Genomic DNA, 15,991 nt, shown 5'->3' on the forward strand with positions numbered 1-15,991 from the left:
CAGATGCAAAAACTTGAAACAATCATTTTAAATAGAACAAGAAGTGTACCATGTTTTTTTTGGTAACACTTTACAATAAGGTTGTATTAGTTAACACAATCGCTCTGTTCAACATTAGTTAATCTTTGCTTTGTAAGTGCAGTTCATCATTAGTTCGTGTTATCTAATGAAGTTAACTAACGGTAACCAATGAACCTTATTGTAAAGCGTTACTGTTTTTTTATTTATTTTACCAAGTGAAATTAATTTCTGTAATAATAATTTACATGAGCTGCAAATTATATGAAGCTTTTATTCTAACATTCAAAAGTGAACAAGTCGTTACTTTTGCTTCCAATATGATTGTGGATCTTAGCACCATTTTCCCTCTGCTGCACGTCCACAGACCTACATGTGTATGAAGTTTATGTATGAAAACCCATTTGCTTTGTAAGCCACAAGAACTGTATCATAAATGTGTTTAAATAGTTTATTGAAAAGTTCAAACATACACATAAGGACCTCTGAGGTATTGTGAAAGCATGGCCTCAGGGAACCAGGTTCATAATGCAACACCGGGAGCAAAGGTACTGAACTCAAACCACCTGTTCTCCGCCTTTACGGCGAGATACGGAGAGTCGTCTGTGCTGCAAATGAAAACAGAAGGCCAGCCATGCCAGCTCAGGAGCACCAGCTTTCATCCCCACATTAGGCTACCCAAGAACTGCTCAGTTCAAGGGCAGACCACATGTAAGATTTCTCTGGATGGCTGCCGAAGGAAAAGTAAACTGCTTAAGCTCGTCCTTGCGTGCATAGAAAGAAGAAAACGGTATAACAGTATTTAAATAATAGCAGGTATAACCTTTAATATAGAGTTAAGTAGTTGCATGAATCGCATTCAGACGACTAAGGAATATCAGATACAACACAAATGATGAAATCAGGGACAGTTCTGTCACAAACCCACCACCGTCTAACTGAGAAAAGAACAACAGGAAGCCACAGATGCCCTCCGTCCCAGAGAGTATTGAATTACTGCGGCAGTGCTGGAGACAGATGAAGAACATAATTTGTAGCTGAATGTCTATAAGAGAACAACTACAAACAAATACAAAGAAGGGCATTTGGGCCAGAAGGGGACAGAAAGAAACACCATGACATGATCGCTTTTGATGAGCCTTTGCACACATCCCATCCCATCCCGAATCCCCCTGCTGGTTGCTGTTGGAGTTAGATTTAAGGCCAGATCTCTCTGATATTCCCTTGTCCCTGATGTTAAGCAGGAGCAGGTTTAGGCCTCCAGCTCCAGGCCCAAGCCCAGCTTGTGGCCGCCGGAATTGATGCTCTTTCCATCAACCAGGGCAGACAGGGTCAACTTGATACCTGAAAAACCATTACAGATTTAAATGACTGAACCTTTTACAGCAGGGTTACAGATCTGCAGAGATTGATCCAGCCCTAATCAAACACACCTGGACAAGCAAACAGTTTTCAGAGCTATTAAGGCTTTGTCCAAAATCGCACACTACACCCTCATTCACTATTCCCGACAATACATAGTTCACTTGAGGGAGTGAATGAAAACAAGAGTGAATTCAGACACTGAGAGGAGGATCAGGAGGATACGCCCTGTATGGTTTATGCTTGTTTGTGCATAGTTTGACTTTGCCAATTAATAATCATTTGAAACTTAGCAAACTGTCATGGAAGCTACGTATAAACCTTCATTAACCAATTGAAGAATCAATTCAAACAGAATTAATACTTGTACTATTATGCTGTAGCCACTTTGAACCAGCGGTTTGGGAAACGGATGGATGAATCACATGCTTCTTGTAAGATGCAGGAATTAATTAGACACGACAATCACACTGCATTATGGGTATTCTCTAGCCATTAAGTGTACATCGTTCATACACTAATTTTTGCAATGCATTATGGAATTGAAGTGCACTTGATAACTTCCATGGCCGTCCCAAATGGCTCACTTCATGTGCACTTTCGGGTCTTGTGGACTTACAACATCCGCTGTGTGCGCATGTCCGTTAAATCCACAAGACCGTAGGGTGTCCCATTCGTCATTTAAGCTTAAAGAAGGGTGTTTGTGATCTTTGCGGCTGCTGTGCACTTCATTCGAGCCCGGAAGTTCGTGAGCTACGCAGAGGACTTCTACCTGGCAGTCAAAGTGGCATTACATCATGAAAGTGCGGACTCAGAAGAAGGCCTTGAAGGTTTAGGGCCCATTCTGGTTTCAGACATCACTAGAAATGGCTGCTCACTAAATAGTGCCTTATTTAAGGGTACAGGGGGTGATTTCAGACAATAGCATCGAGTGAGTTTGATCAGGGTTGGAGCTAAACTCTGCAGGACAGTAGCCATCCAGGGCCAGATATGAGGAACTCATGTGTGAATAATAAGAGGAAATGTAAGACTGTACCTGGTCTAAGAGTTTGAGTATAACCAACACCGACAAGGCTGGTGTTATTTACTTTAGCCTGTTGAAAAGAGAAAATGTTTACTCATTTATAAAGACAGTGTACACATGCAAAACCAAATGTAGCATTCAAAATCACAAACACATTCATGAGGAGACTGAGTTCCAGCCTCTTAAACAAAAACTATACTTTTAGTAGCCTCATGAATTAGATTTCGATTCACAGTCATCATCTGATCCTCAACAGCACACAGGAACAAAATCTTTAGCAGTGGGTCGATGTCAAATTCTGTGTATAAAATCAATATAAAAGCAGTACTAAAATATGCCTGCTCTGCTGGCCAATGGAAATCAGAGGAGGCTCTGGGGCTTTCTCTTTTGCATCACAGCAGGATTAAACTTTGTCATGGTCAATCACCACACATCTTTGGGTGTGAATGAGAACTATTGATCAATACTTGAGATTGGGACACATTGTGTCCTCATATTGGAATTTCTTTGTAAGTACAACTATTTCCTTTGAATATAGAAGTCATAATGCAAAACAATGCTTGGATGTTTTGCAAGATGCTACAGGGGGGGGGGGGGAGGGGAGAATAAGCTTACTCAGCCTTTTTGGCCTTGGCTGTTAAATTTATGCAAAGGTTCCTGTATGCATTTATTTGGAGTGCAAATGCAAATTTTCATGATATAAAGGATAGATCCGTGAAAATGATTAAAAGCACTGTATTTCTGCTGTCAGGCCAGTAGTTGGCGAAGTCACTTTGTAAAGAAACACTATGGACCTATAGACTGAACACAATACACATACCCGTTTTCACAAACTCAGAGACAATAACTGCAGACAGCACCGGAGCACTTTCAAACCCGTTTTCAAAAGTTTGTGTTTTCAGGCACCCAAAACGCATAAAGGTTTTCCGTTTTTAGTTGAATGATGTCATGTTAACGGCCCCTTAGAAATGTTGTTTCATTGGTTCAGATGCAGAATCAAACAGGTGCCCCATCTTGTGATTACTCTCAAAGCAACAGAAGTTTACTCACACAGATGGAGGCGTCTTTGTCCAGCTGATACTTGGCAGCAATGCCGAAGCGTGTGCTGTTGTTTCCGGCTGTCCAGGCCAGATTCACCGCCGTCTCCAGTTTATCACTGACTTTCTGATAGATGGAGCCACCAAACTCTGCGCCATCATTACTGGAGGGATAGATGCAGGAAATTAAATGAATCAATAAGACTAGACCATTATAAAAACTATTGGTTTTTTTTCTAAATTATTTTAATATTGGATACATCATCCATCCTTCCCAATTGTGTTTGCCTTACCCTGATTGTTTATAATTGTTTATATTTTAAACTGGGTGGGATGTTTTTCATGGGAAATTGCATAAATACTTCACTCGCCCGTGCGTGCGTAAATAGAGAAAAGTTGCTCCAGCTAGTTTGACACACGGCATAGGTTAGTTTTTACAGCTAGTGAGAAATGTTGATATGGTGCAGCTAAATTTCAAACCTCTGTGGAATTACCCGATTAAAAAAAAAACCCAACAATGAACAGAGGAGAGTCTGCTGGCAAAAAGAATGTGACAGATCTCTTAAAGGGTTAGTTCACCCAAAAATGAAAATTATTTCATTAATTACTCACCCTCATGTCGTTGGACACCCGTAAGACCTTCGTTCATCTTCGGAATACAAATGAAGATATTTTTGTTGAAAGCTGATGGCTGAGAAAGGCTTCAGAAAGGCCTCCATTGGCATTCAGTACATTCCCACTCACAAGACCCATAAACGGCACTAAAAACACATCGATACAAAGTCCATCTCACTACAGTGGCTGTACAATAATGTTACAAATGAAAATAGTTATTGTGCGCACAAAAATCAAAATAACAACTTTATCCACCAAGTTATTGACGTGAACTCAACGCATGCGTGAGAATATGACACAGCTCCGCTATTCAGATACATGACCTGGAAGAGGAAGAGCGTCGCTATCGTGTGAGTTTACGTCAGAGACCTACACAGAAGACAAGAACTTGGCGGATAAAGTCATTATTTAGATTTTTTTTTGCGCACAATAACTATGTAAAATTATGTAAAACATTGTAAAATTATTGTACAGCCACTGTTGTGAGATTGACTTTGTATGTCGATGTTTTTAGTGCCGTTTATGGGTCTTGTGAGTGGGAATGTACTGAATGCCAATGGAGGCTTATCTGAAGCCTTTCTCAGCCATCAGCTTTCAACAAAAATATCTTCATTTGTGTTCCGAAGATGAACGAAGGTCTTACAGGTGTCCAACAACATGAGGGTGAGTAATTAATGAAATTTTCATTTTTGGGTGAACCAACCCTTTAATAAAACATGAATTAACATTAGTTTGGCTTTTCGGAGATGGATAAAAGTTGTATAAAAAAGATGCCGTTATTACTTAACAGGTAAGGTATTTTATCGAAGAGATAAATTGCCATAAAATTGCCTCTAACAGAGTTCATTGTAAAGCAGGATCTATTGTGATGTATCATTTCATTATGGTTGCAAGGAGGTACAGTGTCTATTAATGGGTAAAGCTACAGTAACATCTTCAGCTAGTCAGCTTGAGATCTGAACTCTTAAGCCTTGTAGTGGATGTTTTATGAACAGTAGGATAATATCTTTTTTGTTTTGTTATGAGAAAGAACCACCATATTAAGCCAATGTCCTTCAGCAAAATTCAATGCGGTTGTTTTGTTTTTACCACCAGATGGCCAAAAGTAAGTGTATCAATGCATCATTCCAGCGAAAACGTATAGTAACAATTCCTGACGTCTAAGCCAGTTCTGTGTACATCATTTCTCATTATATCAACACATCCCAACCACTAAAACAAACCAGCCCCAAGTCACATGCACTTAGAATGATGTAGTGACGCTTCAGGACTTACACATTAGTGTGCAGTTGGAAGTCTCCCGTTTTGTAGCCTACAGCAAAGTTGTTCTGGGCCATCTTGGACTTGGCCGTATCGAAGGACATCTGGTAACCAGCGAGCCATCCCTCATAGCCCACCACTGCAGCGCCGTGAATGGTTGGGCCGGCAAAGTCGAAGTCAACATCACAGCCCAAGTTGACGTACTCACGCTTGTATGCAGTCTTGACTTTTCCACTCTTTTTTCTGTTCACGAGGGGAAATAAATTTAGTATTCTCCTTAGTGGAATTACATTTGTTTATAAGACGTTTTTAAACATATGGATTATTTGCCTTTTGACTAGCCATAAACCAAAACTCCGACCTGCAGAAATATAAACTGTTTAGATTGTATATTCTTTCCTATCAACAAGTGATACATTTGTGTAACAAATAACTATGAAATAATCATGCAGTTCTCTTGGAAAGCATTTGGATAATAAAACCACACTTAAAATATATCAATTTCATTGTTATAGATAACATACCAAATCAAGCTGCAAATTACTAAATTCCTTTTATTATTATTTATTTACTATTACATACATTTTAATATATTCTGAATTTGCTAAGAATTTAACCCATTTAGCATTTTTTTTAATCAGCTGACATGCAGTTGATTTTAGTGGATGTAAGAAACGAGTGCAGTTCATCACATTTAACCAAAAAGCGTTACAAAACTCGGTCTTAATTTTGCATATTATTTTTTAAACCTGTATTGTTAATATTTAGCTTAAAATGGTACTCTTTCTTTAAAAAAAAGCCATACTATTATTCATTCATAGTTAAAATAGAAATAATTATTATAGTAATAATAGAGTAATAATAGTAAATAATAATAATCTATTTAGGCCTACAAATGTAAAACAAAATTTTCTTCCATTATGATCCAAAAAAATATCTGAATTCAAGACAATCCAAAAGAACAGATGCAGATACCACAGTGAAGGAAAAAGTCATGCCTTGGTCATATTTCATTAACTGCACCATTTAAAAAACAATTTCAAGCTCATGTCACAGTTTATACTGAGGCTGGCAAAAAAAACAGCCCATTTTGCATCGTCTGCACAATAAAACAGCATACAGCAGTGCTGGTGAAATACACTACCATTCAAAAGTTAAGAGCGTTTTCTTTTAAGAAATAAATACTTTTATTCATCAAGGATGCATTCAATTGATCAAAAGTGACAGTAAAGACACTTAAACACAACCTCTGTGTGTGTTTTCAGGCCTTCCTGCTGGAAAGCTTTTCTAATATTAACATGGGTCCTCTTGCCTGATCATAACCAATGTTGGGTATAACTAGTTACCAAGTCATTATTTACTGCAAATGTATTACTTTTCCCTTAAAAAGTAAAAATAAGGGATTACTCATATCTAATTTAGTTATTTCTGATGCAACTGAACTCAATTCTGTACCACAAATATATAATACAATAGTGGAATTAACATCAACATTTAAAGTCTAACTTTAAAATGCACGTTTTTATGTATCCTTCTGACATTTGTAATATTTTGAATAATTTAAGTAGTTTAATATTTATTTGAATGAATTAAAAGAGCCATTTCATGTCTATCCTAGAATCACTTAACTAGTCGAGGTTGATATAGGATTTAGAAAGTAATTAGTAATAAGAAATTAAATACTTTTTGGAGAGACTAATTTGTACAGTAATATAATTACACTACTGAATATGTAATTAGTAATTCATTCCTTTTTCAGAGTAACTAACCCCATAAGCCTTCTTTTTCCAGTGACATTTAATTTTTTCTCGCTTTCCACTCTCCTCCCAATTCATGAGTAGACACGCCCCCTACTGTTGATAGGCTAGTGTGTTGTGCTCTGAGCTATCAACTTTCAACAGCGTTTCTCAGAAATCGATTACTGCACCTTTAAGCAGCACAACTGTCTTCAAAATTGATATCAAGACAGCAAAGTCAGCATATTAGAATGATTTTTGAAGGCTCATGTGACACTGAAAACTGGAGTAATTCACATCACACAAATAAAGGACTTACATTAAAACAGAAAACAATTATTTATTAACTGTAATAACATTTCACAAAACGTATATAACCACCTCAAAACTTTTGAACAATCTATGACGGCGAACAAATCAACTAATCTTGCTGATAGAAACACACTGCTCTTCATTCCTCTGCTAAACGATCCAAAACCCCTGCCGTGAGCTACATGAGCCCATACACCAGTGAAGGCCCCGTCAGTGCGACTGTCATCTGAGAGCTCAGACCCTAACGACACCAGACAGGTGCCACTCTCCTGACCAATTTACAGTTCTCAGAACATGAGGCCTGCGCTGTCCAGCTTGTGTGAAAGTAACCTTGAGATATGCATCAATGCACAACAAAACAACTAACTTTGTCACATGGGGGCACTTGAATTGCTCGATACACTATTGAGTTACAGTCTACTGTGAGAGACAATGTAGCGTCTCCCATAACTTAACAACACGCGTGCACAGAGAAATCTGTGTTTCAATCCAAATCTGAAGCTTTGGAGCCAGTGGAGAAAAGGAATAATTTACCCAGTGTTTGGTGAGAAGGTTGTGTCAAAGGTCAGCTTCAGTCCCTTTGCAATCTGGAAAAAGTGACAAACAAAATTATTATTCAGTCTGAAAGAACTGCACCATGACTGGTGACCATTCAATGATTGACACTGCATTCAGACCTGGTCTTCAATGGTGATCTCCGTCCCCAGGGTGTTGTCAGTATTCCACTTCTCTGTGAAGGTCAGACCATACTCAGACCTCTTGTATTTGGTTTCCAAGCTGCCCACCACTTTGCTAGTGTCAGTGTTGGAGGAACCAGCGGTTTTAAATTCCTATAGAGACAGGAAAGAGAAATATTTCAGATCACATTAAGGTAGCAGGTGTTTTGTTTTATAAAAAATTCATAGTGGTTTTTTAAAATGCATCAAAGGGGTAGTTCACCCAAAAATAAAAATTCTGTCATTTACTCACTCTCAAGTTGTTCCAAACCTGTATAAGTTTCATTCTTCTGCCGAACACAGAGGAAGATATTTGAAAGAATATTTGTAACCAAGCAGATCTCGGATCTCTTTTACCAATAATCAATCTGCTAAATTACAAATAATCTTTTTTCCAAATATCTTTCTTTGAGTGCAGCAGAAGAAAACATTCATTTCATTTGGAACAACTTACGGGTGAGTTGACAATTTTCATTTTTGGGTGAACTATCCCATTAAAGTGCCCACATAAGGAATAGGCTACATGGAATTAATAAATGTGTTTTGTATTGATGTGACATAAGCAGTAGTTACATATTTAATGAAAATAAAATAAAAAAAACTCACCACTCCACTGGCTGATTTTGTCTTGACGTCGAGTTTCACCATACCGAATCCTTTTAGAAAATAAACCAAAGGAAACGATTATAACAGGAAAAGAAAACTACTAATGGTAATTTTTGACATAGTAGTGGATTATTGAACACTTTACCATATCCTTTGTTGAAGATGTCTTTGGCAGACTTGCCAAGATCAGCATATGCTGGGGGAACAGCCATTTTATCTATTTAAAAAAAAAACACATGAATGACTGGTGGGTCAATTAGAAGAACATCACACTAACACAGCTGTGGATAAGACAGCAGAAGCAGACCAACACATTTAAAAGATTACAATTGATCTGAGCCATACAATTAACCCCCAGTTCCACAGACAAGCTTTAAATGTGTTCGTCACAGACTAGGGCTGCACGATTTGGGAAAAATATATAATTGCGATTTAAAATGTGATTATTTATTTATTTATTTATTTCCTCTTCTTTTTTTTCTTCTTTTTTTTACAAATGAAAAGTGTGTATATAACATTTTGTGTTAATATATTAATATGACTAATAATAATTATAATTATTATTATTTATTACTGATAAAAATCATTTTTAAAAATAAGAAATATTACAATAACATTTTCATAATTACAAATAAAAAATAGAGTATGTCAAAATAAATATAACAATATAATAACACTAATACTTATTATTATTATTGTAATATTTTACAGAAAACTTATTTTATTAAAAAAAACAGCTGGGTTACCATATATATATATATATATATATATATATATATATATATATATATATATATATATATATATATATATATATATATATATATATATATATAAAAATCTGTGTTTATCGGTGATATCAATTTCTTAAAGTCTATGTCTTTGATATGAAATATGAATCTCTTGTGCATCCACTGTGGGGAAAAAACTCCTCTACATTGAAGGGCATAGATTGTCCTATAAATATATTATTTTTTAAGTTTATTAAGTTTTTCAATTTATTAAGTATTATTTTTCTTCTTATTTATTACCCAAATTATTCATTCATTCTGCAGGCCAGAGGGCGCCCTTGAGCGGAAAAGCCACATTTGCCTCAGAGAAGTAATGACGTTCGTTTTCAGGAAATCCCTAATGTGAAGCTAACGCTGTAAGATAAATAAACAGAAGATAGAAACGCTTTGATTAAACATGACGACAATAAACACGACTGCAGCAAAATATGGTGTATTTGAGTTCTTCAAGCAGTCTAGGGTATTTTCATAATAATAAGTATATTATAATGTAGTGCTGATTGACATAGACTTCATCACTGTATAGAATACTATAAAATAATGCATCGTCTGCCTCATTCTGTGATGAGAAGCCACATCACAAACACTCGACTGACGATATAAAGTGAGGTAAAACATGTTATTAAACGTTGTCTTTTGTTGAACAGGTTTATGAACACTTCCTAGTTTGTGAAAATGTTTGACTCCTGTTGCTTTTTCAAAACACACGTTATAAATTTGCAGTCTTTCAGATGGAGTAGCGTTTTTACTGGGCATTTATTTATTTCATTAAATCGCAGCCTTTAAGCTTTCATAAGCGCACATTACCCAAATCGTGATTGCGGTTCGATTTCAATTAATCGTGCAGCCCTATCCCAGATTAAAATACATGTTTGAGCCATTTTAACGGAATGCAACCAACAAATTTTGGTCTCAAGATGCACACCAGTAAAAAAAAATTATTCTCAGGCATGTTAATAAAAGTTGCCTAGTTGAACAAAGGCCTAATCATGGCTTAATCTAAGCCCTGTCTGTGAAACCAGGCCATTACGTTTTAGGAGGTTATGGGTGGCCTACAGTATCTCTAGCTTTCCATGGTTAATCGTAGTGAGACAGTGTCATATCAGTTTGATAAATGACCAAGCCTGAATGCAGCTGCTCTGCTCAAGCTAATCTGAACTGACAGCAGGCCAGGCCACGCCACACCTAACTGAGTCACTGAGTCTCCACACTAACCTACACATGTGGAACGTGTGTGCAAGTCAGCATGAGAAGCAATTATAAGAAAGGAGGCAAGGGGTGGTTACACCTTAAAAAACAGCCTAGGCTTTAATCTTTGGACTAAGCACTGCATAAAACAAATGCTTTAAATGCTTGATTTCTGATAGTTGTGTAGAAGGAACAACATACAGTAACTGTACAGTGTAAAGGCTAGGTGTAAATCAGGGGTGTCCACTTTCCAGTCTTGCTACTGGGGGGGGGATGTCACTGTACTGCAGAATTCAGCTCCAACCCCAATTAAACACATGTGAACTAGTTAATCAAGGTCTTACTAGGCATACTAGAAACTTCCAGCCAGTTGTGTTGAGGCAAGTTGGAGCTAAACTCTGCAGCAGTGGTTTTCAAATCTGTCCTGGAGGCACCCCAGCCCTGCACATTTTGTCTCCCTCATTTATTACTCCTGATTCAACTCATCAGCTCGTTAGTAGAGATTGCAAGAAATAAACTGGGTGTGTCTGATAAGGGAGACATTCAAAATGTGCAGGATGGGGGTTTGAAAACCAGCACTCTACAGAGGCCCTTCAGGAGCAGTTTTAAATCCCTAAATAGATCATCATGGAATTCCAATTAAGACACCAGTCAGATAGATCAGAACTCAGAATGCAAAATGACACGTTCAATTAGATTGAGCTTTCTACACCTATAAAGCTGAGGTCACATTAGAAATATGTACTAGGGATGGATCAAAATAAGAATTCTGGGCTGAAACCGAAAATTCTGGATGCACTTGGCAGAAAACCAAAACCAAAAAATGTTTTTTATTTTTATTTTAATTACTTCCTATTTTATTTTTTTGTATAATTGTAATAATATTAGACATTTTAATGAAATTCAAACACTTTAATAATACTTTTATTTCAAACATTATAATAATAAAATAAGCACACTTAAGTTACACTAAAACTGGACAGAAAATAAGTTAATATTTAATATCAATGTGTTATTTATTTAGTTCTATGCAACAGAATCAGATTAAGAGATTTATTTTTTGTCCAATTATTCCAACAAAAAAAAGTATAGTCCTCCAAAGCCATATTTATCAGAGCATGTAAGCAGATAGCGGGGAGCGGATCAGTGAATGAGATTAAGATTGTAGCGTCATTTTACCAGTGTTGCCCAGCTATACCTCACCATGTTACAGCACCATAGGGATATTGGAAACAGAAACAACTACATCGAAATTTAATGTCGGATCATTATTTTAGAGGACTTTGCTTTTCCAATGAGCATAAGCAGTAAACGAGTGGAGCGTTCACATGGGCTGCGAGCAACTGAGCGAAGCACAAATACGTGTAGTGGAATCTTGGGAGGAGCGTCGGAACATTGAGGGGCGGGGACGCATATATTTTCAACCATTTCTCTCATTTAAGGCCAATTTCGGTGCATCCCTACAAATGACATGACATGTTTTTTAAAAGATAAATTCAGTACATAAATCAAAATGAACCTAAAATGTAAAAATCTACTCTACTTTCCAGAAACGCATCAAAACTGCAGGTTTAAAGTTTTAAATTTTTTTATTATTCATCAAAAACTCATAGTTAGCGCATCAATTGTTATTGGCCAGAGTAGTAGCGCATCAATTGTTATTGGCCAGAAGCCTTAACATGATACAAATTCATGTGTCAGAGTAAACCAAACTTGAACTTTGGAACTCTTGTGTCTCTGGTCTCCAAAATTACATGCGTATGAATGGAGCAAAAAGTGTAGTGTAGATTTTAACATTTTAATATTAAAGTCAGAATGAAACTTTTTTTTCCCTTCCCTATTGTAACTTATAGCTGAGTGAAACTTCTCCACCAAAAAAATAAAGAATAAAAAGGAAATGGTTTGCTATAGCTGTGATGTCATGCGAGTGACAGGATGTCCCGCCCTTATGCCAGTCAACACGTCATCAGAAAAGAGAAAAGATGTCACTGTAAGAGGGATACGTTTTGAAAGATTATGGCGTCACATGAATTAAAAAAATATAAAGATGTGCAAAGGATAAATAATTTATAATAAATACAACATAAGAATTGTTCATTTTGATCTCATGGTGTCCACACCAGACCAATCTGGTCTTATCCAGTCTCCCAGGTTTTAACACTAGCCAATGAACAGGCTGGTTTAAACTTATCAGCATGGGAAAAGCATATAACCAGAATGTTGGAGGAATAGCATTATGCCTCACAAGCACTGTAACGCTGACAAAAGTATTAGAAAAATAGAATTAAATTATATTTCCAAAAAGGAGCATATAATGTACTCATAATTCATCACTGTGACCTTTTCCATACAGGTAATGTAGTAGGAATGTCTGGTCCTGTACACATGACAGGCGTTTCTATGTCTTTCTGTTCAGGAAGTAGTAAATTACAGATGCTGATGAAATATTCTTCCACCATAGAACAATTCCACACTGGTCCTTCTAACGTGAAAACAGAAAGCATAGAAGAAAAATGTAAGTGCAGGAATCGTATCGATTAATAATATATATTGAGCTGGGGTTTGTGAGCTGCTTTATTATAAAGGGCAAAGTAAGGGCAAGGCTAATTGCGGATCTCCTTCCCCATTTTTACTAGCCGCAGGAAACCCCCATGGTGCTGATGATCATTCGCTACACTTAAAACGAAACCAGACAAATGTGCAGCACGAACTATGGTCAAATCTTAAAGCAGAAAAATGAGAACATAGATCTGTTTGACACAAGTCAAGTCTGTAACGTTAGTACTGCGAGGCTGCAGTCTGCGGAAGCTCACCGCTGATCCCGCGGACTGTCAGTTAAAGCTACGCTATAGATAAGGCTGTAAAGCTGCTGACTCGAGCTCATGTCACGCTATGGCTGATGTCAGGCTCTGGGCTGCTGTGACATTACGCCAGGCCGAGAGTCCGAGCTCCGAGTGATTCAGCTAACGCCAGCTAATGCGCTAGCACTAAGTAGAAAGCATGCGAATTAACAACTCCGAAGCTGAAATGTCCGTAATATATGATTCCGGCATCTTTCATTGACTAACCTGTCAAAAGGAGTGGAGTGAGGTTATTCAAAAACGCCTGGTGAAGTTATTCTCAACGCAGAGCAAATGTGGAGGGTCTGGCCAGTTGGAGGGCGAAATGAAGGAGACTGTAATGTAACACACCCGTGCCGACAGCCTCCTGCTCAAGGACCTCAGGCTGCCCCATCTGTGCCTGACGGGAAATGTCAACAGCCAAGAACAGATGGCCAGATGATTTATTTACTGCACCTTGCTTGTTTGACATTTAAAAAAAGGAGAATTCAAAATGTATTATTATTATTATTATTATTATTATTATTATTATTATTATTATTATTATTATTATTATTATTATTATCATTACTACTACAGTAGAATAAAATCAATGAAAATGTAGCATCACCTTTTGATCACATATAAAGGAAACCGTTTTATTATTATTTTTAATTGGATTTATTTAAAATGTTAGTCATTCTAATTCTTCAACTTATATTTATTCCAGCTTGGCAAAATTACCCCATCTGAGAAGTTTCAATGAATGGCTACCATTTTCATCTGAATATCAGTGTTTGTGACATTTAGTCAGCCAAAACAGTTTTGAGGTTAATTTCTCTAATTGTGTCTCTGTAAAATACAGATCATTGCATCGTATGGTGTTGAATGTGAGTTTTTTGTGCCTATTTATTAATGAGGAATGTGTGGACAAATCAGTGTTTGTTTGTTTTTTTAGATTTGCAAAGTTATTATTTTGAATAAAAATAAATAATTAGACCCTTGGGATAAGATGCGACCCCTCAGAATTGACATAGAAGGTCCCAAGTGACATGCTATTATTATTATTATCGTAATTAATGGGGTTTTAATTAGATTTGTTTCAGAAATATTCGCTTTCATTTTATTCTTCGTGTGCCCAAGAGAGTTTATGTGCCTTTCATTTCAGTTGACTCACGAGCATGAGCAATGCATTCACTAGCCTCTTGGGGCTGCTAAAGCATCTCTAAGATTGTTCGTGGAAAAAAAGCAGCATGGGTTCACTTTCAGCTAGTTTGTTTTTTATATTCTGATATTTTACACGAGTTTGCTACATGTAGTTTAAGAGAGCCAAGACCTGAAAGTGCTGAAATGCTTTTGTGTTCATGCAAGAATTGTGTTGTGACTCTTTTGAAAAGTGTTGTAATGACGTAATGTCTGGAGAGCGGAAGTGACGAAAAGACCGATATTTTGGAGTTTTTTTTGTTGTTTTTTTTTTGCCCAGCTTTCAAATGTGCTTTTAAAAAAAAATATTGGGGGATTTTTCCTATGACAAATCTTACCATAAAGAACATTAACTACTTCATTAATCTGCTAACTTACGTCTTCTTCTTTCTTTTTTTCTTGTTTTTTTTTAGCTAAATTTAGTATTCATATGTAAATGTAGAGTAAATAAGCATTTGTTTTCAATCAGAAGTTCACCATGTTATGCTTAAAATATTAGAAAGCTGTCAAATGGGTTATTCCCTTGACTGTCTCCTTTGTAACTTTTTAAAATTAATAATAATAATAATAATAATCAATACAAATAAACAAGACTGATATAACATTGTCAATAAAAAAGCAAGGAAGACTTGTCATATTTTAATGAATATACAGTTTTCTTTTTTTTTATTAATAGTTTGATTAAGCTTCTCTGATTTATAATAGCCTAAATAAAATAAACAAGACCTTAGAATATTGCAATTGAAAATTAATTAAAGTATTTCGGGATTCTTATAATAAAAAAATAAAATAAAACAAATTAGACAGTACCTGCATTTTTCAGCCCGATTATCCAAAGCAAAAAATAAACTTAATTTGCATCAGAGATTTGTCAATTTTAGGTTGAGTTCTTTTTTTCTTTTTCTTTTGCCAAGACAGATGGAATATACAGATTGGTGTACACTTCCCTCTCTTTAGCATTAAATTATCACACTTTATTTGGAATAATAAACACCATAAATCAAAGAAAAATGTTATGGCTAATATGTAATACGTCTTGCGGTTTTGAATTTTGAAGATACTAACAACACATGTAAAATTAATTGGATGAAAAGATAATTGCCTGGATAATAATAACATTTAATTGGGTAATAATTACATTTAGTAATTACATTTAATCTTTTGTGATTAAATGCAATTACTCCAATGCCGATTTCATAAACAAGCACGTTAGCCTACACATTCAACTCTCCCTCCTCCATCTTATGAAATAATTCAGATATCAAAATTAGAAACAGATCATATATGTGTATAAATGGTTTTAA

The 15,991-nt window shown here is 36.2% G+C and overlaps 1 protein-coding gene across 1 annotated transcript; it reads right to left on the reverse strand.

Moving 5' to 3' along the window:
* Positions 1-455: 455 nt before the first annotated feature.
* vdac2 (voltage-dependent anion channel 2) lies at positions 456-13,891 on the reverse strand. Its single transcript, XM_067421206.1, has 9 exons — positions 13,734-13,891; positions 8,832-8,903; positions 8,687-8,736; positions 8,042-8,194; positions 7,899-7,951; positions 5,332-5,559; positions 3,455-3,605; positions 2,417-2,474; positions 456-1,362 (listed from the first exon to the last, which is right to left on the reverse strand). Exons 2-9 carry the CDS (start codon positions 8,896-8,898, stop codon positions 1,271-1,273), a joined length of 852 nt encoding a protein of 283 aa, XP_067277307.1. The 5' UTR covers positions 8,899-8,903; positions 13,734-13,891; the 3' UTR covers positions 456-1,270.
* Between the last annotated feature and the right edge of the window lie 2,100 nt (positions 13,892-15,991).

The sequence above is a fragment of the Pseudorasbora parva genome, chromosome 17, assembly GCF_024679245.1.
Source record: "Pseudorasbora parva isolate DD20220531a chromosome 17, ASM2467924v1, whole genome shotgun sequence".
NCBI lineage: Eukaryota > Metazoa > Chordata > Actinopteri > Cypriniformes > Gobionidae > Pseudorasbora > Pseudorasbora parva.

Excerpts from the sequence above, each read along its gene's own strand:
- vdac2 (XM_067421206.1), bottom strand. The coding sequence starts at position 8,898 with ATGGCTGTTCCCCCAGCATATGCTGATCTTGGCAAGTCTGCCAAAGAC. Across the intron at positions 8,195-8,686 it reads CAAAATCAGCCAGTGGAGTG|GAATTTAAAACCGCTGGTTC; the intron begins GTGAGTTTTTTT and ends CTGTCTCTATAG. Across the intron at positions 3,606-5,331 it reads TTCCAACTGCACACTAATGT|TAATGATGGCGCAGAGTTTG; the intron begins GTAAGTCCTGAA and ends CTATCCCTCCAG.